Source organism: Microcebus murinus, chromosome 3 (assembly GCF_040939455.1).
Source record: "Microcebus murinus isolate Inina chromosome 3, M.murinus_Inina_mat1.0, whole genome shotgun sequence".
NCBI lineage: Eukaryota > Metazoa > Chordata > Mammalia > Primates > Cheirogaleidae > Microcebus > Microcebus murinus.
Genome location: NC_134106.1, coordinates 11684645 through 11710024, shown reverse-complemented (window position 1 = coordinate 11710024; position 25380 = coordinate 11684645). Strand labels below are relative to the sequence as shown.

The window sequence follows — 25380 nt, the reverse complement described above, 5'->3', positions numbered from 1 at the left end:
TATATAATGAGCTGCTGGGGCCATCTGCCCATTAAATGAAGACAGGCTCATTCAGGATGTTGCAAAGTGGTTGTGAGATCAGGAGCAAAAGTCCGTGTTGCCATTTATAACCAGAAAGATTGACTATGGAACAAGCCAGCCTTATCAGTTGACTTCCAGTGTCCAAATTTGGTTTTATGTTTTCGAACCTGAGCAATTCGTTAAGAAAAGTTTGTGCATTTACTGTTCGGTGTTTTCACATACTTTATCTCATTTAATCTTCTTATAAATGGTGACAGTAATGGTACTCTTCTCATTTTAAAAGGGAAATTGAGGATAAGAGAAGTTAGTTACCTTGCTCAGCAGAGTTAGATAGCAGACCCTGGCTTTCCAGGCAAATCGTTTTGACTCTGCATTTAATGTTTCTTTAACCACATTGTTCTGCTTACCAGAGTCTTTTAATATTTAGTTTTGTATTTTGATATGTATGCTGATCTCTATAAGAACAGTTGTTGGTCATTTTGTTCCATAAGCAATGGTTTGAAGTTGTGTTAGTCTAAGTCACATCTAGGCACAAAAGTAAAGAGGATTTAGGTTTCTATTTTTAGCTTTGAAAGATGTGGATACGTTTAGTATATTTAGTGGATGCACATGTTAATGTTTTTAAATTCTAATGTGTAGGACTTTTATTCTTAAGGTCTCTAGTTTTAGTAAATGTTTGTGTGTTAGTAGTTGTTTTCTAGTTTGTCTGAAGGCATAGCATTAGCTTCTTTGTCTTTGGACTTGCAACAAACTTGGAAATTTGAAAGGACTGTGATTGGGGCCAGTTACCCACTGAGAGGCATTTGGGACAACTGGGGAGAACATTGCGTGTGGAGTTAGAAGACGAGTTCAAGTCCTGAGTCTGCTGTGCATTTGCTAAGTTACTTTAACTTCATTTTCTACATTTGGAAAATCTGAATGATATCCCCTTTCTTCACCTACCAAGATATAGAGACCCAAATGCATGTGAAAGCACCCTGTAAACTTTGAAGCACCCTGATCATCAGGGAAGAATTTCATGAGGATCCAATCCACAGAAGCTAACCAAGCAGCTTAAAGATGCCATCTACATTTCTATGCCCCTGCTGGGATTAATTTCATTTTTTGTCTTTGTGACATGTTGACATATTAACAGAAGTACCAGTGGCCCTGACAACCTATATGAATTTTTAATGGAAAGAACATTCTTTCCATTGAAAATTCATCTAGAATTTTTCACATATGCTACAGAGCAGCATATGTAGAACACATGATATTTAGACCATTTCTTTAATGCAGCTAATTTAGTTCTAATACTTGGGGACATCTCAACTTTGCCACATTCTAGTTTACAAACTCTAATGTGGAATTGTATTACAACTTAGTGCAGTGTCATCAACAGGTAAGGCTAGTTAGTGTCTACTTTTCATTCAGCATATTTTTATTGTGAGCCACCTGTGTGTACATAATGACATACTGACTCTCACTGTGCACAACATCCTCTTGTTTGCCACATTTTATAGTAGAGGAAATAGAAAAGCAGATAAAGTAATGTTATGCTGCTGGGTAGTGTGGATACAAAGTTCTATTACACGTACCTGCTGCCCTCTGAGAATTTAGAATCTTAGAGGGCTGAGGAAACAAATAATTACACTGCAGTATAGGATATGATGGTAGTACATGGCTTCTGTAAGCAAATATTAGAGAACTAAAAGAAAGGCAAGGCCAATTTTTGCCCAGGATGTTAAGAAAAGTATCACCAAGCAGATGACATTTACCTTCTAGAGTGTTCTGGTTATCTGTTGCTGCTTTACAAGCCACTTATAAAAAATTAGTAGGTTACAAAACAACCATTTATTTTTATTTCTCCCAATTCTGGAGATTGACTGGGCCCAGATAGGCAATTCAGGGTCTTTTATGAAATTGCAGTCAGATAGTGGTTAGGGTTGGGCTCATCTTTTGATGAGCAGCATTTGGCTGCTTTATTCACACATCTGGGCACCTGGGATGGTGACACTTAGATAACTGGGGCTGGAATAGTTAGGACTCTGCAGGCATCTCTTCTCTCTGTCATTTCTCCTGTAATCTTATCAAATGATGATTTCAGAATGCCCAGATTTCTTTCATGGTGGCAGAATGTTCCCAGAGTCTGTGTCCCAAGACAAACCAACAGAATTCTTGAAGGCACTTTCTAATCTAGCATTGATATTTGGGTAGATTCATTTCCATTGTATTTTATTCATGGAGGCAGTCACCCAGACCCTCCCAAATTTAAAGGGAATATTTATAGACTGCATCTGAAGGATTGGCTGGGGCTAGAGGATCTATTCCTAAGATACCTTATTCACATGGCTGTTGGCAGGAGGCCTCAGTTCCTGGCCAGGTGGAGTTCTCCCTAGAGCTGCTTGAGTGACCACTCAACATGGCAGCTGGTTTCTCGTAGGGCAGTTGGTCCACAAGAGAGCAAGTAGGAAGCTGTGTTGCCTTTTGTGATCTGGTCTTGGAAGTCACACACCGTCATTTCTATTTTATGATTTGTTAGAAGTAAATCAATAACACCAGCCTACATGCAATAGGAGGGACATTGAGCTCCATCTTTAAAGAGGAGTATCAAAGAATTTATGGCCACACTTTAAATCGTATTTCAGATACTCGATGCCTTGTCACGCTACCATTAGTTTTTCTTCTTCGCACTAAACATCTGAATCTTTAGTAGATTTCTAGTCTAGCCATACTCCTGGCTGTTCCCTAAGAACTTTACTTGTTTTTGTTTGCTTTTAATATTTTTCTAGACATTATTTAAAGTCTATTTTTGGTTATATTTTTCCTTTTAGTCACCTTTTCAGGTTGGAACTGGAATTAAAAACAGTTAAAAAGTTAAATAACTTTGAACTTCAAGGTGACTAACACATCTTCATACAGAAATTTGCATTGATAACAATAATAGTTCTTATTTTATGTTCTCATACTTATCTCATTTCCTTCTTATTGTGTCCCTTATAGCAGAGGTTTGAATTTTGTTTTGAAAGTGAGGGAACAGACATGGTGAAAAATAATTTATCGAAGATTCCACAGTTAAGACATTTTACTTTTACATCCTTTCCTTTTATCCTGTTTTCACCTTTTTTTGACATTGTATAATAGTAATGTGTGCCTTATTGTCCTTCATTTCATTCACCAGACTTTTGCATCTAGTTCTCACAGAAGTTCACCAGATTTTACCACATTTCTTGATTTGAGATCAGATGACAATTAATGTAAGAAAAAGGGATGCATCCAAAAGAAGAGTTTACACATTGTTGCAGCACAGCTAGTGTTACAGCTCTTGACTGGGGAAAGAACTGAGCGGCACACGAAGAGTCGGAGAACAGTCTTCATTCTTCCACAGCAGGCTCAGCACACCTGGTGTTACAGCTCTCTTCAAGTCTTCGATCCTCTGCCCTTCTGCACCCTTCCTTGTTCTCCTCCGCTTTTATACGCTTGGTAGGGCTCAAAAAGCAACCAATCAACTACAAGCTTTAACATCCAATCAACAACAAGCTTTAACATCCAATCAAAAACAGTGGGATTCAAAAATTACCCAATCAGGATCACTCAAGCAGTGTGGCCCTAAACAGGTGGCAACACGTGGGCCCGGCCACATTCCAGCACGTGGGGTCCCCAGCGGCTCTCTGCTGTGGGCCCTGCCCCAGCAGTGTGCCCTCCAACTGTCCATGTGCAGCACTGGCCCGCTGAGATGCAGAGCGATGGGGAGGCGGCAAGCAGCTGCATCCCAGCGCCTGACATTTTCCGTATCAACATCAGAAACCAAGTATTTGGATACCCAGTCTGTTGGTCATGGTTCAACCAGAAAGCAGAAGCTGTAGGAGATTTACTGAGGAAGAGCTTTATTACTGGGAATTGGCTTTCCCTACTATAAGGATTGGCTAAGCAAGTCTGAAATTCACAGGGCAGTCAGGAAGAGAAGATCAGCAGTGGCATGGGACTCCATGGGCATGGAGTCCACAGGCAGAATCCCACACCCCACCCCTTTCTCTTTCTCTCTTTCTGTTTCTGGAAAGCCTCAGCCTCCTTGAAGACTTCCGTGTGTTTCAGTCAGGTCTACCAAGATTATCTAGATAAGCACCATTAAAGTCAGCTGATTATGGGCTTTAGTTACATCTGCCAAATATCTTCACAGCAATACTTAGATTAGTGCTTGTAGCCTAGGGAAGTTACATATGAAAAAATAATCATACCTAGCCGCTCTTTTATTTTTGATTTAGTGTTTTTTGTTTGTTTGTTTGTTTTTGGTTTTTGTTTTTTCTTGAGATACGGTCTCTCTCTCTCTCACCCGAGCTAGAGTGCAGTGGCATGATAGCTCTCTGCAACCTCAAACTCCCAGACTCAAGCAATTCTTTTGCCTCAGCCTCCTGAGTAGCTAGGACTACAGTTGTGCACCACCATGCCCAACTAATTTTTTAAATGTTTTGTAGAGATGTGATCTTGCTATCTTGCTCAGGATGGTCTCTAACTCCTGGCCCCAAGTGAGTCTTCCACCTTGGCCTCCCAAATTGCCAAAAGTACAAGTGTAAGCCATTGCACTTAGCCAATTTAATGTATTCTGAAAAAAAATGCAAGCATTTCAGTATTCCAAGGCTTTATATTAAGTGAAATAGGTGCAATCTTCTTAAGACTAGATTGGGTCCCCTTGGATTTTATAATATTTAAACCTCTGAAGCAAAGAAAGAAAATTGATAGGGACATATTTTAGAAGTTTTATTCAGCCCTTTCTGTGATATGTTTACTTTTTCTTCCAAATCATATTTTAGCTTAGAAAATTAAGGGCCATATACATGTTTTCTTTTTTTCCTGGGAATATTAAAGATAATTTTAAAGCTTCATTACTTCCTTAAAATGTAAAAGATTTTTAATTTTTCTTTTTAGCCTACATATCCAAATAATACTGTATTTGTATTATAACTTTGAATTCTTTGTCTTATAATTGTGCAGACTAAAATAAAATCCTCAGCCCTCCACTCACTGAACAGACTCCCTCTTGGCCAACAGGACTCCAGCTAAACCTTAAATGGGTTCCGGCATGAAGGGAAGCGAGGTTTGACATGCCTTATTATGCCCCCTCCCTTTTGGTGTTTAAATACAACAACTGATGAGCATTAATGTTAAAACAGAGATCATAAGACTGACAAAATAGCAATCCTAATATTGACAAAACTGATTATTTGTGATAATAAGATATTAAATTATTAACAGGACCTAAGACCATGTGAGGCAAAGGTTAAATCATTACCTGCAGGCCATACATTTGCTTAACAGATCATTTGAGTCTGTATATTGTGACTTGTCTCTGATTAATGGACTTCTTATCTTAACTTAAAACTTTCCAAGCCTTTAGACAAAGCTTTATTTATTTAACCAATTACAAATTAAAGAATCTTTGAAGGTACCTATATCCTATAGGTAATTATTCCCCTTAGAGCTGTCCAACCTTTTCAGGCTGAATCAATGTATACCTTCCATGTACTGATTTGTGATTTTTACCTGTAATTCATGTCTCCATGAATGTATAAATCCAAACTGTAACCCATCTGTCTTAGGCACATTTTTTTCAGCACCTCTTGAGACTGTGCTCACTGAGCTGTTATGCACATATTCAGCTCAGAATAAACCTCCTTAAATTATTTTATAGAGTTTGGGTTATTTTTTCCATTAACAATTGAAGATATAGCATTATGAACTGAATCTTTGCCCATTTCATTGAGATACACAGTCATATGCTGCATAACACCACTTTGGTTAACAACAAACCGAATGTATTGTACAACAGTGATCCCATGAGATTACAATGGAGCTAAAAAATTTCTATCGCCTGGTGATATCATAGCATAATGTTTTAGCACAATGGATTACTCACGTGTTTTTGGTTATGCTGATATAAACAAACCTGCGCTACCAGTGGTATAAAAGTATAGCACATGTAATTATATACAGTACATAATACCTGATAATAATAATAAACCACTGTTAGTGGTTTATGTATTTACTATACCTTTTATTGTTATTTTACAGTATACTCCTTTTACTTATAAAAAAAAAGTTAACTATAAAACAGCCTCAGGCAGGGCCTTGAGGAGGTATTCCAGAAGAAGGCATTGTTATCATTGACTTGACAGCTGGATGGATGTTATTGCCCTTGAAGACCTTCCAGTGGGACAGAGATGTGGTGGTGGAAGACAGTGATATTGATGATCCGGACCCTGTGTAGGCCTAGGCTAATGCGTACGATTGTGTCTTAGTTTTTAACAAAAATGGGTTTTTTTGTAATGTTTTTAACAAGAAAAAAGCTTACAGAATAAGATTTAAAGAATATTTTCATACAGCTGTATAGTATGTTTGTGTTTTAAACTGAGTGTGTTTAGAAAAGAGTCAAAAGGTTAAAAAAATAAAAATTGTATAGTGTAAAAAAGTTACAGTAAGCTAAGGTTAATTTATTATTAAAGAAAGATACTTTTCTTGTGAATTTCCTGTAGCCTAGGTGTACAGTGATTATAAAGTCTACAGCAGTGGTGATCACATACCAAGGGTGGGGGATTCTGACTAAACTGATGTCGCAGGACTTTTGCTAAAACTGGACCCTTGAGGATGTGCTCAAGGACCAGGTGTAGTAGGCCTAGTCAGGCTCGGAGGATACCATCTCGAATTTGTTCAAGGAGACAGTCTTTTTCAGTGCTCTGGACAGAACTTATATTCTAGTATCTAAATACTAGTTGAATTTTTAAGATGAGAAATATTTTTGCTTCAGTGTCTTCATCCATTCACTCAATCTGCCGGTTATTATTCCTTAAGCGCTTTTATAACCTGCTTTCTTTTTGAAGCATAGATTTTTTTTCTCTTTCTCTTACCATGGTAATACCAAGACTTTTCTGTAGAGCTATAAACTACTCTCATTTTAGACTTTCTGATTTGGGTATTTTAGTTAAGAACTGATATTATCATTGATCTCTCAGGAAACTCAGGTCTAATTTCATGTTTAATAAGTAAATTGATTAGAAGATAAAGGGATTTAAAAAAATAAGTAGATTGAAAGGTCAAAGTTGCTGTGACCCTTTGTCCTCTGATCCTTTAAAACCATTCTGATCTCTGTTTTATTTTTGAATTAATTTGAAAAACAGTTTTAATGAATTCTTTCTTATTCAATTGATGCTACCATAATCGTTAAGTCATGTGCATGTGCTTATAGGTGAAGACCCAGAAGAAAGGCGTGGACAGGTTCTAATCCTTTTAGTTGAACAGGCACTTCGTTTCCATGACTACAAAGCAGCCAATATGCATTGTCAGGAGCTGATGGCCACAGGTGAGTAGACAACTTATTTTAACACTTTGCTCATGTCCTCTTTACATGATGAGTAATGGAAAAGGTCTGTTCTAAAATCAATTCACTTGATTGGTAAGCCGGCCACATTTAGGCTTGAAATACATAAGTATATGCTGTATGTATGTGTGTGTGTATATATATATATATGTATATATGATTTTTTTGTTTGTTTTGCTAGAGACTAGGTTGCTGTTGCCCAGTCTGAAATACAGTGACATGATCATAGCTCACTGCAGCCTTGAACTCCTGTGCAAAAATGATCCTCCTGCCTCAGGCTCTCCAGTAGCTGGGACTACAGGCTCATGCCACCATACCCAGCTGATTTTTCTTATTTTTTTAGAGATGGGGTCTCACTATTTTGCCCAAGCTGGTCTCCAACCCCTAGTCTCCTGAGTCACTAGGATTACAGATGTGAGCTACCATATCTGGGCTTGCTTATATATTATTATAAATTTTTTAATGGGCTTAGAACATTATACTATTTTATTCCATTCCCTATTAAAAACATACTCATAATTGAAAAACAATTATATGTAAAATATTTTAATGCCATTTCATGTATTATATAAAAGAAAATTAAATTTTTTCGGAGTTATAGTACTTATAATTTGTAACTATATAGTATTTCTACTCTTTAATTTTTTTGTTTTTAAAGATAACATAGTGCTTTTAAAACTAATGTTGAGAAATTGGGAAGTAGTTTGCAACTGTAAAATCTTCCACATTGAAATTCAAGTGTCCAGAGGACAAGCAGATTTCAGTGTGGAATAATTTTTCATTTAAAGAATGTATTTTAGCTGGGCCCACTTGCATGTGCCTGTGGTACTAGCTACTTGGGAGCTTGAGGCAGGAGGAATCCTTGAGCCCCAGGAGTTTGAATCCAGCTTGGACAACATACTGAGATCTTGTCTCTTGGAGAAAAAAATAAAAAAATAAAAACCGAAGAGCATATTCCCTAGTGCGATAGGAACTGATGACTGATGCTGTCTTATCATGGGCTCTGTACTAAATGGTCTGCTTTTTGTGGCTGTGTCTGAGTATATGAAAGCCCAACCACGAAAGCTCAAACACATGTTTTTACCCACTGTTGGAACATTAATAGTGTGTGCTTAAAACACAGTGCTTCACTTCATGGTCAGTCATGGAGCTGTGCACTGGTGATTCATGCACTTTTTGGATATATACCCTCGTTAAAGAATAAATTATTGTGACACTTGTTAATAATGGTAAGGAAGACTTTATTCAGGACTGTTGTGAAAGGCATCAAGACTATTGCAACAGGGAAGAGAAATTGGACTGAATTCTGAATACAAGGCCAGGTGGCCATTTGTAGCCTGTGAGCATACTGAGGGGGTTGGTGGCTGGAAAATTACTAAAAGAAGACATCAAAGGTAGGGGGATTCTTGCTACACTGATTTAATAGGATCCTTGCTGAAAGCAGGCCAGGGTGATTGGATATTAAGGGTAAGGGATGAGGAATTGGATCAGATATTGAGGGTGATCAGATATTGAGGTCATTGGAATTCTGGCTAAACTGGGTTACCAAGATTCTTTCTAAAACTGGAGTGTGCAGGTCAAACAAGGATGGAAATAGCCAAGGTTGAGACTAGTTGAGAAGAGGCTCAGAGTAGCCTGACTAAAGGTTTGGTCAAGGAGAGAATCTTTGGCAGTACATCTATGAAAAGATTTAAAACCCTGGAAAAATACTTCACAACCTCCGTGTTGGAAAATTGGTTTCATAAAATAGGCTATGTTCTATAATATTAACCAAGTAATTTTGCAACATTAAGTTTAGGATAATTATGTTTTTCTGTGAAAACATTGTTGTATTAATCTAAAATTGTTTATTTAGAGGGCTTTGTAATAATTTTATTCCTGTAAGGGTAGTACCTGAATTAATTTTTATTTTACATATTTAGAAAAATTATTCTGGATTGAAGCCTTTGTGCTTAGGATAAAAAAAAGACCTACTTTCAAGTTAGAACTCCTTCAAATAAAAATCAAAGTATATTTTAAGAATTCAGAGTATAATGTGCAGGAAAAAGATTTCTGTTGGGAGTTGGGGGCTGGTTCTGTTTTGTCACTATTCTTGGATGTCTATCTTCTTCTATAAAAGTCAGTGATTCCATGCAGGTCTCTGTCGTAATGTCTCTTTTTTATAGCACTTTGCATTTGACATATTCTCTTTTAATATGTATTTCAAAATATTAAGGGTGTACACATGATTTTGGTTACGTGGATCGCTTCTGTCATACTGAGTCATGGCTATAGGTGTGTCACTCATCCACATAGTGTTCATTGTACCCCCGTTAGGTAGGTTTTTGTCCCTCTCCCACCCCCCTCTCCCTACAGTGTGCTTTTAGACACAAATGTTACTTAATCCTTTCAACACCCAAGAGAACAGTGTTATGATTATTGTCCCTTTGTGGTAGTAAAGGAATTGTGGTACTTAGCGCTTTCTCAAGCTCACACAAGTGCTAAGTAGCAGGGATGGACCATCCCCTTAAATCTTCTGAATTCAGATAGCAACCTTTTTACTTAACATCAAAGCTCAGTAGATTATTTGTATTTATTGTCAGTGAGTTTAAAATTTAACAGAGTTTGTCAGAAACTCTTGTCTGGAGTAGAAGTGAACTCTCTGGATAATAAACCAGCCTAATCTTCCTTTTCTATCTTAGATTCTTATGTTTTTCTGCTTGTATTATAATGTATTAGCAATGACTATGATTTTCCTGTAGCACCACAAGACCTGAGCAGGAAGCCATTGCATTTCTCATCTTAGGTTGAATATTTTCCTTCTTCCGGGAATCAGTTATTTTTCTTCTTGCCAATTTTGCAGGTTATCCTAAAAGCTGGGATGTTTGTAGCCAGTTAGGACAATCGGAAGATTACCAGGACTTGGCCACTCGTCAAGAGCTCATGGCTTTTGCTTTGACACATTGCCCTCCTGGCAGCATTGAACTTCTTTTGGCAGCTAGCAGCTCTCTGCAGACAGAAGTAAGTGCTCCCAATAAAAGAAATCCTGGACTGTATGAAGTGCATTTTGTTGGGTGTGTGGATCTGAAATATGTGTGTGTGTGTGTTTTAATAGTATGAGAATTTTAATTTATGGAAGAAAAATAGGTTGTTACTTATGTAAAAAAGGGTTTGAAAATATTAGGATATAAAATACTGTTGGTGTTATTACCATATTAGCATATTATGCAATATAGCAATATAGCATATTACAGTCAAGAATAAAACATGAGAAATGATTATACAAAATATATCTGAAACCATATGAGTTAAAGCCAGTGGAGGCACCATTGCGTTAGGCAAGAGTCCTGTGGAAATTGGGGGTGGAGGTGGGCTTTGGTTACAGATATGCTGAATTTCCTAAAATTCACAGGCTAGATCTGCATCGGAAAGGATAATGCCCTTGTTGAAAAACACTGTTAAATATTGAGGAGATTCTGGAATTTATGTTATTGTCTCAGAGTCACTCATTACATTGTTTATCAGAGTTTTCACACTTGATTCCCACCTCTGAAACTGTTGCATCCTTGTGAAGCTGTTCAGGAAGTTCTAAAGTAAGCCTATTACTAAAAACTGTTCATTATGAAATAACATTTTTTCCTCAAAAGAGTACTTACTAAATTTCGAGTCTGCCTTGTAAAGAGAGGCAAATTTAAAGACACAACTCCTTTATAATATAGCCTGTTCTTTCAGATTCTTTATCAAAGAGTGAATTTCCAGATCCAACCTGAAGGAGGAGAAAATATCAACGTTTCACCATTAGTCAGCAAAATGGTACAAGAGGTAAGTTAAAATGAGTGGAAGGACAGTTTGAAAAGTGGCTGAGAATGGAATGAGAGGTCACCTGACCTCACCTATGAGAAGGGTTTTGTGTTTGTGTAGAGACTGCTTTCTTGTCAGTTTTTTTATATGTGAATGTGAAATATAACATTCATATAGAAAGTGTAGAAAACAAAGATTTTCAGCTAAATAAATTATCACAAGGAAGACACCCATGAAACCACCCGACAGATACAGGAAACAGTACCTGACCAGCCTTCGAAGTCCCTCAGACCCTCTCCCAATTTAATTTCTAACTCTTCTCTCCTTCAGTGATCACCACTGTCCTGACTAACCCTGATAGATTCTTGTGATTTTTTTTTCTTGTTTCAAATAATTGTAAAATCAACCCTACACACATACTCTAATATGATAACTAAATTTTACCTGTTTTTATACTTGTTAGAAATAGTTATGTTCAATATTATGTTTGTAAGATTCATCCATAATATTATATGTAACTGTAGTTTATTCATTTTTATTTCCATGTAGGAATCAATTGTTGTGTGTGTGTGTGTGTGTGTGTGTGTGTTATAGTTTATCCATTCTGACATTGACATTGGTTTATTTTTAATTTTGGGCTCTCAAAATAATGCTGCTGTCATTGTTTGTACATGTCTCTAGTGCACATGAGCATTTTTTTTAAAAGACATTTTCTTGTTCTGTTGCCCAGGCTAGAGTGCAGTGGCATCATCATAGTTCACATCAACCTCCAATTCCTGGGCTCAAGCAATCCTCCTGCCTCAGCCTCCTGAGTAGCTGGACTATAGGTGCATGCCACCATGCCTCGCTAATATTTTCTATTTTTGGTAGAGATGGGCTCTTACTCTTGCCCAGGCTGGTTTTGAACTCCTGAGCTCAAGCAGTCCTCCTGTCTTGGCCTCCCAGAGTGCTAGGATTGCAGACCTGAGCCACTGTGCCTGGCCTCAGGCAAACATTTTTCTCAGAGTTATACCTAGTAGTGGAAGTGTATGTTGTCAGATATGTTCAACATAAATAGGTAATGCCAAACGATTTTTCAAAGTGATTTTTAAACCGATTACACTTTCAAGCACTAGTGTATGGGGTTGCCAGTTACTCTAATCCAGTATCTTGGTATTGTTAGCTTTCTAAATTTTACCTATTCTCCTAAGTGTTTAGTGATATCTAATTATGATTTGGATTTACATTTTTCTGATTACTGTTGAAATGGCATTATCTCAGGAGAGATCCTCTTTTGTGAGGTACCTGTTCAATTCTTTTGCTCATTTTCTGTTGGGTTTATGTTCTTTTCCCTTTCTTTATTGAGATTTTTATTTTGTTTGAGCCAATTAAATATGTATATGTTTCAGGATAGTCTATCTTGGGAGAGAAAGAAGGAAGTATATGCCCCCTGACACCTGTCTTCTTGGTGAATGTTTGCTGTATGGGATTTAACTTTCCATGACTATTTATAGCAACATTGGATTGGCATTTTTTAGATCAAAGACTATAGCCCAGTTTCTGACATTCTAGCTGGATAAATTAAGAGGTGATGATTCTCTTTATAGATTATCTTTCCATAGGATTCTGTTAAATGGTAAGCTTTACTTTCACAGTGTAAAATGTTATTTATTTTTCACTTTTTTGGAAGATACCTATTGTGATAAGTGAGCTGCACTACGTGTATATATATTTTTTAAATTGGCTGTATCCATCTTGACAAACTTATCAGTATTTGTGTACTGTACAGTTACTTTTAGCAGTCTGGTACAAAGCTTCAGCTTTGGAATGTGTTCACGGAGTTGGGGCATACCTTTTGTCCAGAGTGGAATATGTACATTTACCCCATTTCTACAACTCTTTCTTTGATATTAAAATTCAATTTGGCAAACATATTAAGTATACGTATGTATCCCTAGTTTAGTGCTAAGTGATTTAATAATCTCAAAGACGTCTGTAATGTGACTTTTTGCCCTTATGGAGTTTCTGCCTATACCTCCTCCAGTGGGAACTCTAGGACAGCACTGACCAACAGAACTTTTTTTGGGAAGGGAAATGTCCCATACCTGCACTGTCCAGTATTGTGGTTGCTAGTCACATACAGCTAATGGGCACTTGAATGTGGCTAGTGCAACTAAGGGATCAACTTTTTAATTTTAACTTTAATTAATTTAAATTTAAATAGCTACATCAAACTACTGGCTATCAGATTGGACATCACAGCTTTAGAAGATCTGACATGCAGTGGAGGATCGTGTTTGGCCACCAACATGGCACAGAGTGGACTTTTTTTCACTGCACCTCCTTCAGCTGGAAGCTATACCATGTTCTAGGGGCCTAGAGTGATGTGGATATACTTTGTCCTTTGGCATGCCTTGTAGTTGTACTGGTTAATCTTCCCTCATTGAATGTGAAAACACATTACATTCTATCGTATTTATCCATGGGATTCAGAGCAGTTCTTATATTAGCCAGAGGTCATGAAATGGGTATCAGGAAGAGTTCTCTTTCAAGGCCCCATTGAAGACCCACTCTTCATGAGATCTTTACCCCAAGATTTGTACCTTTTGAACCTCTGATCCCTCCCCCACCTGACCAGTCACATCTCCCGCTCTGCCCTTCTCAAGCATCATCCCTTGTCATGTCTTCCAAACACGTGCTCTGTCCAGTAGTGGAAAAGTTAGCACCATTCTTCAGGAAGGCTCTTTCATGCCCTTGGTGTTTAGTTAGAGTTTTCTCTCTGCCTGTACTACACTTCTTCTCTTATGTATCTTTCTTATCCCTTCCATCTGAAGTATTTTCTTCGTGAAGCTTTCCTAGAGTCCTTTAATTGCTACCTACTTTATAGTCCCTAAACTTTCTTACATCATCTGTCTTGGCATTTTATGGTATGGTTTGGTATTGTATGATAACCAGAAATATCTCATTTAACTTTGTGCACCCTTCATAGAGTGCTTCTCACATAGTGAATGCCTCCTTAGTGCTTAATAAAGCTCAGTTGGAAATACCTGACGCACAATGATTAGTCACTGGTAAAAGCAAATTAGGAAGTAGAGTTTAGCCTAAAAATATAAGGAATTTCTCATTTTATTCATGTATGTGCTGTGGTGGCTATTGAGGTCATGTTATATCTTGGCCAGTGTGAAGGGTGTGTCATTTCTGTGTTCAGTATAGAATTATGTGTTTCTACTGAGCTCAGCTCCATGAACTTACTCTGAATCTCCATCCTTCTCCATAAAATCCATGAAAAACCTTTTGTGACTTTGGGGTTTTCTATTTTCTGTTTCTACAATAAATTAGAAAGTCAGCCTGCCCCTTCGGTGGCTTCTTTGGAGTGGGTCATGCTGTGTTACTGTAAGTGGGCCTATATTGCCCGATTAGAATATTGTCAGTAGGTGAAGGAGACCACCAGCAGTCCTCTGCATTTTCCACTTAGCAAGGAAAAGGAATTCTTCCAAAATGATTGTCTTCTGCTGTTTTTAAGCTCCTTAAAAGCTTTCTTGACTTTCTTTGTCCCCTTTCAGCGTGTTGTAATATATCTAGGTCTCATGAAGTGCTAATTCAAACCCTCAATGAACACATTGTGGCTTTGATTCATGAAGCACATTTCAGACTATTATAGCTACTATTATTAGATTAAAATATAGTGTTTAGCTAGAAGATGCCATGTATTACATATTAACAGTAGATATAATAATCACATTAAATTGTAACTCATGAATGAGAGATGACTTTGTGTGTAATCTACTTAATACTTAAGACTTTCATTACTTCACTTGTGAAAATAATGATTTTTATTTCTCAAGCAAAATGAAGATACAATTGCTGTGTGGTCGCATTTGCATTAGTGCAAGTGGAGGCTACAGGTTTGAAGATATTGTTATTGTCCCTGTGAACAGGATATTTGTTTATAAATAGAACAAAATGCATAATTTGTGAATAACTACCAAAATTATGGATTTCTAATTTCTTACTAATGTTGGTTATTATGCTTTTTTAGATAGAACAGTATACTACCGCTTAAAGTATATTAACATTTTGTTTAGCTAGTATTAGTTATATCATTTAGCCGATGATGTTTTCCCCAGATAAATCTAATTAGAGTTAGAAATAGATTATATACAAGGTTCCCATTAAAAAATCATTTTCACCATGGGAAAGCTTGTTATGAACATTTTAAGTGGCTACAGATTTATATGACTGGACTAATTAATGTTCAGAATTTGAGCATGGGTCAAGCAGAGAGCTTAGCTTTTGTTTTGCTTACACTGTGGATACAAGTCCTTTATCAGATTTATGATTTGAACATGTTTCTCCCAATGTGTGGCATTGCTTTTTATTTTCTTAATGGTGGCTTTTAAGTGCAAAAGTTTTGAATGTTAAAGTGTTGTTTGTTAATATTTTCTTTTATTGCTTGTTTTCAATGTTATATCTAAGAAATCTTTGCATAGCCCAAAATTGTGAAGATTTACCCCTGTGCTTTTTTCTGAGAGTTTTATAGTTTTTAGTTCTTAAGTTTATTGGCAAATAAGTAATAAAAAAGCCACTTTCATATGAAATAAGTATAGGTTTTAAGGGATATTCACATGCAAAAAGGATGAATTTAGAACTACCTTATACCGTGCCTAAAAGCTCAATAGAATCATATTTATTTTGTTTTCTTTTATGTCTCATGATAGTTTGTTCTTAATAAATATTAAATTTCATATTTAGTATGCAAAAAGACACAAATTAATCATTTTGAGCTTTTGTTTCATTTATTGCTTTCAATAAAGCAATATATATATATTTTTATTTCCCATGTGTTGTGGGATTTTGGTTTGCAAGCTCATTTTAAGGGATGAAACATCACCCTGCCTCACCTCCCATATCTAAAGATTCTGTTATTTTTGTGGTTCCTTCTCCTCTATCTAATCCCTTGGTGCCTTATCTTACAGTAGTTTTTCACACAGCACGACTTCCCCCTTGTAATTTTGAGGATATGGGAATACAAACATGGAGCCAGTGAGGGCTTTGTCCCACTTGCCTTTGGCTCTGATTTTGTCCTCTGCCTCCATAGGCCCACAGCCTGTGTAAATGCATAGCTCCAGGCAGTGAGCCTGGCTGCAGTTCTCCCTCTTACAGGGGATACGTTGATTCACAGTTCTTCTCTGGAAAGGAACATCTGACAATCACCGTTAACATCTGAAATCTGAGCTTCAAAATGTTGAACTCTTTTGAATTTGGGTGTCTTTTGACTCGTTTTTCTATTTTCAGTATTTTGGAGCACAGTGAGTATACTAAAACCGGAGTCTACTGCTCCATCCTGACTGTAATTCATAATGTTTTAATTACAAAAATAATACAAGCTTTTAATAATCTATTATCTAGCACACTATAATATAGTTCTTGAAAGTAAAAAAAAAAATTAGATGTGAAGCATCTATGATAAAATATTAACATTTGTTAACTTTTGATAAGAAGTACATATATATGTATGGCAACTTTCCTTTCTGTTTTTTTTTAAATATAAAAATAATTTAATAAACAATACATCTGTATATAAGTCAAAGGCAAATCTCTCTCTCTTTTTTCCATCTGATCTTTCTATTTACCCATCCCATGAATCCCACTGCTCAGAGGTAAACATTTTTAACACATTAACTGCCTTGTGAGTTGTATTTAACTCACACTAGTTTTGAGTCTGGGGCGTCATGAAGCATACGCAACTCACACGTCTCTTCACCTTGGGAGCCATGAAAACTATTTTTCAAGTTGCATATAACTCACGCACAGAAAACAATAAAAAGTAACAAAATTTTTGAAGTTTTTATTCTATTTTCATAATAAAACACAGTGGCCCCAGGAATTTTTTTTTTTTTTTTTTTACCTAGTGTGGTAGTCAATGTGTTAAGTCAGTACTGCTGTATGTCATGAAATCTGCCCTTGTCATTTCATGCAGACCTCTATATAATGGCAGCATGGTGTTCTTTGGATGCATGCACCGTAGTTTATCTCTTCCTTTGCTTTTGGACATTTATATTGTGTGCAATTTTTCTCCAGTTTAGACTGAACTGCCCTGAGGATTTTATGTACACATCTGTGCATACACATGCCAGGGCTGCCCTCTGATAAAATGGTAGAAAGGGGTTTCTGTTTTCTTGTGGTTTATCTTTCATAACTTTGTGTAAATGCTTGCTTTATCTTGTTTATTGTTGTGATACCAGCACATCACTGAAAATACAATATATCCTCATTAATTTTTGTTTTGTTATTTTTTGACAACATTGTCTGATTAATGTTCCGTGTGGGAGATTTAGTTTATGACAATCATGACACGAGTGATCTGGATAATAGCACGGCGCTGACACAATTCAGAACATCTGTTTATGCATTTCAGTTAGCATGTAGAGCTGACCACAGACAGAAATATTCCGCTCATTGTCATGCTTCAGGATAATGTGTTTAGTTAGTTGACAGCTTGATGCTCAGGGGTGCTAATCATATAACTTTGATTGGATTGGTGAATCTACATTATACTAGATTTCCATTCTTCACAAAAGTTAATATTATCTGCCTCCTCTTTCAGCACAACTGTTGGAATTCCACATTTTCTTCTTTCTTTTATCTTCATAATGACCATGCATTTATGATATATTTGTTTTGTTCTCTGTTTTGTTTTATAGTAACTCTTTTTTTTTTTTTTTTTTTTTTTTTTTTGAGACAGAGTCTCGGTTTGTTGTCCAGGCTAGAGTGAGTGCCATGGCGTCAGCCTAGCTCACAGCAACCTCAAACTCCTGGGCTCGAGCGATCCTTCTGCCTCAGCCTCCCGAGTAGCTGGGACTACAGGCATGCGCCACCATACCCGGCTAATTTTTTTTATATATATATCAGTTGGCCAATTAATTTCTTTCTATTTATAGTAGAGACGGGGTCTCACTCTTGCTCAGGCTGGTTTTAAACTCCTGACCTTGAGCAATCCGCCCGCCTCGGCCTCCCAAGAGCTAGGATTACAGGCGTGAGCCACCGCGCCCGGCCTATAGTAACTCTTTTAGTAATAAGAAATACATTTCTACTTTTTATCTAGATTTGCAATTTAAATCCACTGGGAGAAGACATTTTCTAAAAATAATACATTCAAGTAGTCTATCTTAGTTACAGGGAAATCTGTGGGTGTTAAAAGTTTCCTTTTAGTTTTAAGGAAACATCCATCATATTACTTATCCCTGTAGGGTCTTACATGTACCATACTGAGAGACTTTTCCTAGACTACTTTGGTTTATCCTTAGCAATTGTTACATATACTTGTTTTCTCTCATCTTTTACTGACTCTCCCTGAGGCCTTCTTTCCTTGCCATTTCACCAGAACAGCTTGTATCTGCATCACCAGTGACATCTTGTTTCTAAGATTATGGGTCAAATCTTGTCTTCATTTTATTTGACCTGTGAGTAGCATTTGACTTGCTTGTTTCAGGGGCAGCCTATTTATCTTCTTTTCTTCAGACCTCACTGGCTACTTCTTCTCATTGTCCTTGCTGGTTCTTCCCCATCTCCACAGTAAATGTTAGATACCCAGGTCTCAGTCTTTAAGTCTTTCCTCTGTCCACACCCATCCCTCAGATGAGCTCACCCATTATCTTGACTTCAAATATCAGCTTTGGGCTGATGATTCTCTGCTCTATAGTTCTAGCCATGACTTCTCTTCTGAGTTCCAGATTTGGGTGCACAGGATAAAATTTGCTATAGTTAAGTGTTAGCTGGGGGGATATACTTTGGGTTATTTAAGGATAATGTTTGTTGGAGAAGGAGTAATAGTTGAGCACAACCTGATCTCTGTAATCCTTGTTAGTTTGTGTGTTCCACCAGGTCAGTTTACAATAGGCCATCAGGTTTCTTAGAAATTCACCCTTATATAATATGACCAGACACTAGAGAAAGCAACTCTTTAAATACATCGTTCATTATGATAATTGAACAAAAGAATTTTTTCTGGGAGCCACGCTTGACACATGGAACTATCTTTGTTCTTGTGAACCTGTTTGGTAATGATCTCTGTTGTTGGAGGATTTGAAAAATATTATTATTGCTTGGTGACTTAACCTTTTAGCTACATAACATACTTGACACTAATGAGATTTCATGTTAAATTTTATGCTGAGAATTATTAATTTGGTTTTGGGGTTTAATCTGTTTCTGTTGTTATAAACTCTAAATTAATTAGCAGCATATCATTATGAATATAAAAAGTGCCAGTGATAATTGTTGCAGGGCTAAATTTTGCCTGAGCCCTTTTTTTCTTTTCCTATTATATGAAGTTGAAAGAAAACTATTTTCTTCATTAATGACTCTAGTTACAGTATGATCTTGGTAGACTGCCCCCAAATTAAATGCCGCTTTTGTGGTCCAAATGAGCCTTTTATTTTACTTTATCTTTTGTAATTCTCATTAGGGGAAGCTCTTATAGAAAATGCTATTATCACATACAGTTCTAAGCATGTGGATTTCATTTATCTTCTGAAACAAACTTTTAAGTTTCATATGTTTAAAATTTTCTATCTTGAGCTAGCCCATCCACATAAACAAAAATAGAGTTTGGTTTCATTTTATGAAATTGAATAATCCTTTTATGGGTTGCATTTTTTGATATCTTCCAATTAGTTTTATTTACCTCTAAATGAAGTTGTATTCTGCTTAAATGCCATAGTTCTTACCATGTTTATATTTTTATTTCTATACTTGGATTAGGTGATGACTTTAAAATCATTTAACATACCCTCTCAATTATGCAGTAGAATTTTCATACTGAGTGAACAGGGATTGGAAATGTGACATGAAATCTTATTTGAATAGCATTTACCTACTCTAGACAACATATTAGGCTTTTGAAAATGTAACTTCAAACATTTAAACAGCACAGTGAAAGCAGACTTCTCAGACTTATCTATAGATCTAAGCTATAAATTAGAGATTTTCACATACTCGGAGGATATAATAATAAAGAAATAGTGTCCCTGCTCTTGAATAGCTTACTATCTAGTTGAAAAGACAGACAAAAAAAATCATAGTATCAATTATAAACATGTACATATAATAATATGAGTGGATAGATGACAGATAGTATATTGTCTTAAGATTTGACTTATAGCAAAACTATTACATGTCAAGGAATACTTATAAAAGCATCTTTGTGAACTTGGAATAGACAAAGATTTCTTAAATATACAAAAAGTATTAATAAAGTTACAAATTGATGAATTAGACACACTTAAAATGAAGAACATCTGTTAATCACAAGACATTATTAAGAGAAAGAAATGATAGTCTACTGAGTAGTAGAAAACATTCACAATGCATTTATTTAATAAAGGATATGTATCCAGAATATATAAGGAATCCCTACAAATGAATAAGAAAGATGGACAACCTATAGAAAAACGGATAAAAGACTCAAAGAGATAATTCACAAAAGAGGATATTCAAATGGCCAAAAACATCTAAAAAGGTTTTCAACTTTATTAGTCACTGGAAAGGTGCAAATTAAAACCACAAAGATATACCATCACATAATTAACTAGAATTGCTCCCCAAAAGACAGGAAGTGCCATGCATTGTCATGTATGTGGAATGACCAGTAGTCTTATAATTACTGGTTAGAGTGTAAATTGCTATAACCACTTTAGAAAATGGCACTATTTACTAAATCTGGACATATATATACTCTTCATAAGATGTATTCATAAGATGCTCACCAAAAGATAATTACCAACATGTTCAGGGCAGCACTATTGGTATTAGCTCCAAACTAGAGACCATCCAAATGTGCATCAGTAGAAGAAAGAATAAAGTTCTGGTACATTCACACTACATAATACCATATAGCAACGAGTTGAACACTCTTCAACTACTTGCAAAGTCTGAATGAATTTATATTGAGTTAAAGAAATTGGACACAAAAGAGTACATAATTCTTTTTATATAAAGTATAAAAATAGACAAAATTTATGCTACTACAAGTCAGGACAGTGTTTATTCTGGCAGTGTTAGTGACTAGAAGTGAGCATAAGAGAGGCTTCTGGGATTCTGGTGGTGGTATGTTTGTTGGTCAGGGGGCTGGTTATGAGTGTGCTAAAATATATCAATCCATACACTTACACTTCTTTGATATATCTTGAACTTAAAAAGTTTATTTAAAAGGATCACTATGCCTGGATTAAAGACATGAAGGTAGAAAAAATGGGCTGGCAGTAATTGTCTTTGCATCAGGAGACTGTGACTAGATATTGTCCTTTTGTTTGTATACTTTTTGAATTTTCAAACCGTCTTTAATGAATTTTCATTAGTTTTATAACACAGAAAAATAAATGAGCTTTAATAAATACATATATAAATGTGTGTGTATGTGTGATTTTGCCAGCGTGTCCAAATCCTGCAATGAACAAGTGGACTGCACATTTTGATAGCCTGATCTGACAAGGAGAAGGGAGGAAACACCCCCAGGCCAATTGTCTGAAGGCAGCCAATTCAACAGAGTTGATCTTCAGCTTGCCTTTGTGTCAAATAGTGTTCTAATACCTACTTAGCAGTGTTATTATTATCAAACAAAGGGATGACCATATGAAACTCCTAGCTCAGTCCCTGACACACAGTAAGCATTTAATAAATAGTAGCCATTATGATTCTTATATATTGTAAACAAGAATCGTAGACTTTACTGTTGGTAAATAATGTGCCTAGATCTTTGTTGTTCTTTTCTCCTAATATAAAGCTGGTCCTCTGTTCTTCCTGAACAACTTGCATTGCTAATTTTTTGCCTCTACTACATCTAACTTTGATTAACAAATGTCAAAGTTTGCCTCTGTTTCTGACTTTCGTTCCTTTTTTTTTCTCTCCCATATCCTCACAAAGATCCAGCTTGGTGATCATGCACTTTCTTTGTTAGGTGGAGGGATGCAGAATCCTTGAATTTCTCAGTTATCTCAGGCCCTTTCACATTTAGACAAATTAGAAATAAAAACATTTAAACTTAATATATACATTCAGGTGGAAAAATACCTCCTTATATTCCTAGTGTCACTACCTTAATTCAGTCCCTGATTATTTTAAACTTGGACTAACATACCAATCTTCTAACTGGAATAATGTTTCTGAAACACAAATCTGATTATTTTATTCCCTTTGTTTAAAGTCTTTCAGTGGCTTCCCCAACCCTCGGGATGAAGAAGGAGGTTCCGTGGGATGGTTTTCAGGTCTCTTGCTGGGCTTACCTCCGCCTTCCTTTCATCCTTACGTTCTGCTCTTCTTCTTCCTGTGCTCGTTTCTACAACTTTGTTGAATCATTTAAGGTTCCTCTAGTTTCTCGTGTTTCATAAATTGCATCGTCTGCCTGAGATCATTGATCTTCACCATCTGGAAGCCCTAAATTCTTTCCTGCTGAAATACTGCCTTTTCGGTGGAGCTTTCTTTGATTCAGTGGAGATATGATCTCTCTTCATGTTCTCATAGTACTTTATATGTCCCTTTTTCATAGAAGTTGATATTAGTCTATAATTATTTCTCTGCATCTCTGCTTCCCTCCCTATTTTCTGAGCTCCTTGAGGGCAGAATGTCTTACTCATTTTTGTCACTCATTGCCTAATATAGTACGTGACACTGAATAAGAGTGAATATGTGAATGAGTTTTAATTTGTTCTTGTTTTTCCAGTTGTAGCTTTTTAAATAACTCAAAAATATAACTAGTAAATTCAGATGCTTGCTATATATTTACATATGTACATATACACACATAGAGAATGTATGGTTACTACAAATTACACCTAGGATTTGTTTCTGGCAAAGAACTATTTTGGAAGTATTATTCATAGGGGCCTCAGATATACAGTACTATTTCCACTTGGTATAGGGTTTATTAGAGGAAAAAACAAGAAGCAGAAAAAGTCAGAGTATATGTGATCTCCAAAGCTCTCAGAATCCCACAAAGCAGTGTGTGTGGGCCAAACTTGGGGGTTATATGCACAGTGACAAGCTATCCAGTGGAAGGAGGTCCAGCCCCCATAGTGCAGGACAGGAGTTGGACGTAACATCTGCACCACTGTGTAACATCAGAAGCTTCTTGGCTGGCTGGGGTAGAGACCTTATTAGAAAGGTGCTGGAAGCCTCTGGAACTTAGGAGCTAGAATCGGTGTTTTTTTCTTCTAAATCAGACCTGATAAGCCAGCTGACCACTGTGTTACCAAAGTGGAGAAGAAGTGAGCCTCCACTGCCATCTCCTTAAATGGTAAAGACATTAAGGAGAGAAAGATTCCACTAAAACAGTTTTTGCTTTTGTGTTCCCTTCCAGTTTTTATACACCAATATATGTGTAAAGCCCTTTGTAAAGTCCTGGCACATAGCAAGCATTGAAGACGTGGTAGCAGTCATCATTACTACTGTTGATGGGAGTGTTATGCTTTTTTCCTATCTAGGCCTTTCTACCTTGTCTTTTCAGAAATGTTAGACAATGAGCTTTAGTCTTTGATTGTGTTTTCATCCCCCCTCCACAAAAGAGGATGAGTAACTTCCCTGATTGCTGAAATGGAAGAAAACTAGGTCATGTGTGGAACACCAGCTCTAAGGGAGTCTAGGAAATGTAGTCTTTAGCTTTTCAATTTTGAGCACCTATAAGACAGTCTATATGGAGTTCAGAATAGAGTTGAGTGAGCCAAGTTGCAGTAGTTACCACTGTCTGAAACCCAGGTGAGGTGCTGTTTTTTATTGGCACCTAAACCCCAAATAATTATTTTTTGCGTCATTGCCCTGATAGTATACAAACAATTTAACATGATTGTTCCTTTATTCATATACCATCCATTTTTTTTCTATTTTTTTGCTTTCATAATTAAATTATATGATATTGCATTGAATTGATGGTTTATGCACTTCCTAATGTCCAAAAAACCCATTAAAAAAGCAGTTTTTAGCATGTTAAAAGCAGTTTAGAATACTTATGGACCACTTAAAAGCAAACAGGGAAAATTGTAAGGATTGGTTAATATAGCTTAGATATGTTTCCCTTTTAAAAGTAGGAATAAAATATGAATTTATTTAAGTATACTAAAATGTATTAATTTTCTATTACAGCTGTCACATATTACCATGACTTTAGCAGCTTTAAAACAATTCAGTTGATCATTTTATAGTTCCCATAGGACAGAAATCTGGCAGGCTTGATTGACTCTCACAGGCCAAAACCAAGGTGCCAATAAGGCTGTGTCTCTTCTGGAAGCTCTGAAGGAGAAGCTGTTTCTATACTCCTTTATGGTGTTGGCAGAATTGAATTCCTTGTGGTTGTAGGACTGAGTTTGAGTTCTGCATTACCTTGCTGGCTGTCACCTGAGGGCTGTTCACAGTGTCTACAGGCTGCCTATGTTCCTTGGTGTGTGGCTGTCTTTCTCCATCTCCAAAGCCAGCACTACAAGTTGAGTTCCCTCAAAACTCTCTTGCCTCTTCTCCCATGGCCTCTCTCCCCCGACCCCAGCTGGGAAAAGTTCTCTGCTTTGCAAGCTCATGTGATTGGGTTGGAATCACTCAGATAATTCAGGATAATCTTCCCACCTCAAGGTGTGTGTTCTTAATCATATCTGCAAAATTCCTTTGCCATATAATGATGACATATTCCCAGGTTCCAGGGGTTAGGATTTGGATGTCTTTGGGGGACCATAGTTCTACCTACCATATATGGCTACTGCTAAGGTGATCTAAAAGAGTGTGTTCAAATATTTTTTATGTGATGATATCCTGGTAATTATTGAGTGATTACATGATTTAGTATCTTGTTATTACTTAAATGGTGTCTAACGAGTCATGTAAGAAAGACCTGAATAGCCAATCTAAGCTCTTGATTGAGTTATCCTGTTAGTTGCAAGAAGACTATTGGCATTGAAAGACTAGGCCTTAATTTTTCTTTCATTTAACTGGGATACTTAAAAAATAAGTAGACGTATACAGACACTAAACCAAGAATTTTATTTTTGTAGAACAAATCATACATTTCTTTGACTAAATGTAGATGTTGTTTTTGTCCTTTCTGTTTAAAAGACTGTTAATGTATTAGCATTTTCTTCCCATGGAAATCTCTCAGATTAGTAAATACATAGTTAGAATTTTTGCTGATTGCTTTAAGACTGGCAGGAGGTTCCACATCAAAACCTTTTAAACACCATTAATTATCCACTCGTTTGGATGGAAAGATGCCT

General features: G+C 36.4%; 1 protein-coding gene across 2 annotated transcripts in view; it reads left to right on the top strand.

Moving 5' to 3' along the window:
• NBAS (NBAS subunit of NRZ tethering complex) overlaps positions 1 to 25380 on the top strand; it is a 328315-nt gene that overhangs the window by 167110 nt on the left and 135825 nt on the right. For both annotated transcript variants that reach the window (XM_076000562.1, XM_076000561.1), the window contains exons 33-35: positions 7241 to 7354; positions 10215 to 10372; positions 11084 to 11173. In XM_076000562.1, coding sequence (XP_075856677.1) covers positions 7241 to 7354; positions 10215 to 10372; positions 11084 to 11173 — 362 coding nt within the window. The remainder of the gene's footprint in view (positions 1 to 7240; positions 7355 to 10214; positions 10373 to 11083; positions 11174 to 25380) is intronic.